This window comes from Pyxicephalus adspersus, chromosome 1 (assembly GCF_032062135.1).
Source record: "Pyxicephalus adspersus chromosome 1, UCB_Pads_2.0, whole genome shotgun sequence".
NCBI classification, from domain to species: domain Eukaryota; kingdom Metazoa; phylum Chordata; class Amphibia; order Anura; family Pyxicephalidae; genus Pyxicephalus; species Pyxicephalus adspersus.
Window position 1 is genome coordinate 166439191 of NC_092858.1, and position 2409 is coordinate 166441599.

General features: G+C 37.5%; 1 protein-coding gene across 1 annotated transcript; it reads right to left on the bottom strand.

The window, feature by feature from the left end:
• Nucleotides 1–967: 967 nt before the first annotated feature.
• CLDN14 (claudin 14) lies at nt 968–2143 on the bottom strand. The gene has a single exon (XM_072399518.1). It carries the CDS (start codon nt 2122–2124, stop codon nt 1414–1416), a length of 711 nt encoding a protein of 236 aa, XP_072255619.1. The 5' UTR covers nt 2125–2143; the 3' UTR covers nt 968–1413.
• Nucleotides 2144–2409: the final 266 nt, after the last annotated feature.

The following is a 2409-nucleotide window of genomic DNA, read 5'->3' on the forward strand; positions in this document are numbered from 1 at the left end:
GACATGTATGCAGTAGCAGTGATATTTGTGAATTATATATTAATGTATAAATTGTATAATGTATTCTCCTTTATTCCTCATTCATGCTGCTATTAGGTAAATATGACTTCACTAAGCCAAATTATTGCTCACTCTCACATCATTAGAAAGATGATTAACCCATCGTTAATGGTGCATGTAACAGACATACACAGAAGGAGCAGTTTTTGTAAATGGCTTTTGATCAGTACACCTGTAAAAATCATTTTTCTAATTTCAGGTAAATATTAATTAAGCAAAATTCATTTATTCTGCCCATTTTTTATAAATTTAATGCAAACATTGCAGCCGTACTTAAATCAAAGGTTGATGTTGTTAAACATAATCTGGCTGCAACATTTGGAGGCCCTAACATCAGGACTGTACTTCATTAAAGCTGAACTTCATGCTGATAGTAAGATGCACATTATTGCAGCTTTGTATTCATTCAAATATATGTGCTTTTTTAAACAAAATATACTTATACTTTTTGGCTTTTATCTATTCCTTTGAACATGGCCTCAACCGCTGGTTCACCTGCATTCAAGTGTGACCATAGACATCCATGGGGCTATTTCTAGAGGTCAGGGCCTGTCCCATAGAAGTCCACGGGGAGCTACTGCACATCTAGCACCAGGATGAAAACAATCTCTGGAGCTTGTGGCCATTAGAATACAGCAAGTATGCATCTGGCGGACAGGGCTATGTTAAATCAGGCAAAGCAGGGGGGTAAGGTAAGATAAGTATACTTAAACTCAATTCATCTTCATTTCATATAACATTAAATGTATTTTTATGGCTATTGGTATAACTATGAATTTTTCTTGGTATCAGTCTCTCAATCCTCTGTTCAGCACAGCTTTGGTTAGAAGAGTGAGTTTGAGAGCAAATATGCTAAAAGGTAACTTATTATTAAAATAGATGACCTCATTAGTCTGTTGCTACTTCTTTCACTCTTTTCAAATATAAATAACATTCTGTAAAAATTAAATGACGATCCATAATACTATTTTACATTCTTAGGGATAATACAGTTATAAGAACATTTTGTACAGTGAAAAAACTAAAGCTAAATTTCTTAATTTTTTATTGTTCTCTATCTTTTTAATTTATATTTACCTTTCACATAATTTAAAATACAAAATAAAAACATTCTTTGTCATTTTTTTTTCAATTCAACAAAAATAGCATATCAACATACATCTCTTATGAACATCATTCTGTCCTATGTTCGGCATTGCATAATAAGTTAAAAAAATGAAACATACAAAGTTACATATTTACAAATTCTTCTTAGACTCCTTTTAGCCATTCCAGCATTACAGTAAACAATATATCTTCCTAAATAAACCGTTGAGTTATTAGGAAAGTAATATATTAGTCTGTGCTCTGTGTTCACACAAAGTCATTAATTTGATAGCCATAACGAGAGGCAGAGGACCAGGATGGTGTGTGGCTGCTCTTGTGGACTGGTGCTGGTCTGTTCATGGGTGCCCTCTGTTGATGTTGCGATGGATGGAAATATGGCACTTGATCAATGTTTTTTTGGCAAGAAGTAAACAGTAGCATGATTCCTCCCATGATGGTTAAGCCTGCTGAGATAAAGCCAACGTATAGAGCCTGACCGATCTCAAACTTCATACCGTAGGGAAGAGCTGGGTTGTAAAAGTCACTGACCACATCGTTGGTAGACCAGGCAACTGGAATCAGGCATGTGAAACCAGCTAGAAGAAAGAGGACTCCACCAAGTACTGCTATCATCTTTTTGGCCGATGACCCTTTGGCACATTGAGTGCACTTCATGCCAAAGACAGAGATGATACAGGCCAATAGTGAAAAGACACAAGATGTGACCATCATACCTCGGGCAATCTGAAGATCTTGAGGAAGGGCCAGCTGAGACTGATGGACCTGGCATTGGTAAATCCCAGTACTGTGCCACACACATTCCATCCAAAGGCCCTTCATGTATGCCACAGCTGTGATGATGTTGGTGCCAACATGAGCAGTCCTCCACCAGTGTGGAAGCACTGTTGCAATAATGGCTGCTATGAAACCAATAAGGCTGGTGAAGAAGCCCATTAACTGCACTGCCATGCTTGCCATAATAACTTCAGGACCAAGGCTGACTTTCCTCACGACCACTAACTTTCACTTCTTCTGAGGAATTACGGCTCGTTCACACCTGTACCTAAACTAATAACACAAGGAAAGTCTACGCAAGTTAAACATTACCAAAATACTTTACGCAAATAGCCAGTGAGACAAAAGCTGTTAAAGACTTCATTAGCAAATTAATGACTGGGCAGGTCTTCAGTAGTAACTTCAGTAGCGCGTGGTGGATGGTCATGCTTTTCCTAAATTAGGGATGAGTCTTTACAAAGGACAGCA

Coding starts and splice junctions, on each gene's coding strand:
- CLDN14 (XM_072399518.1), bottom strand. CDS start 2,124: ATGGCAAGCATGGCAGTGCAGTTAATGGGCTTCTTCACCAGCCTTATT.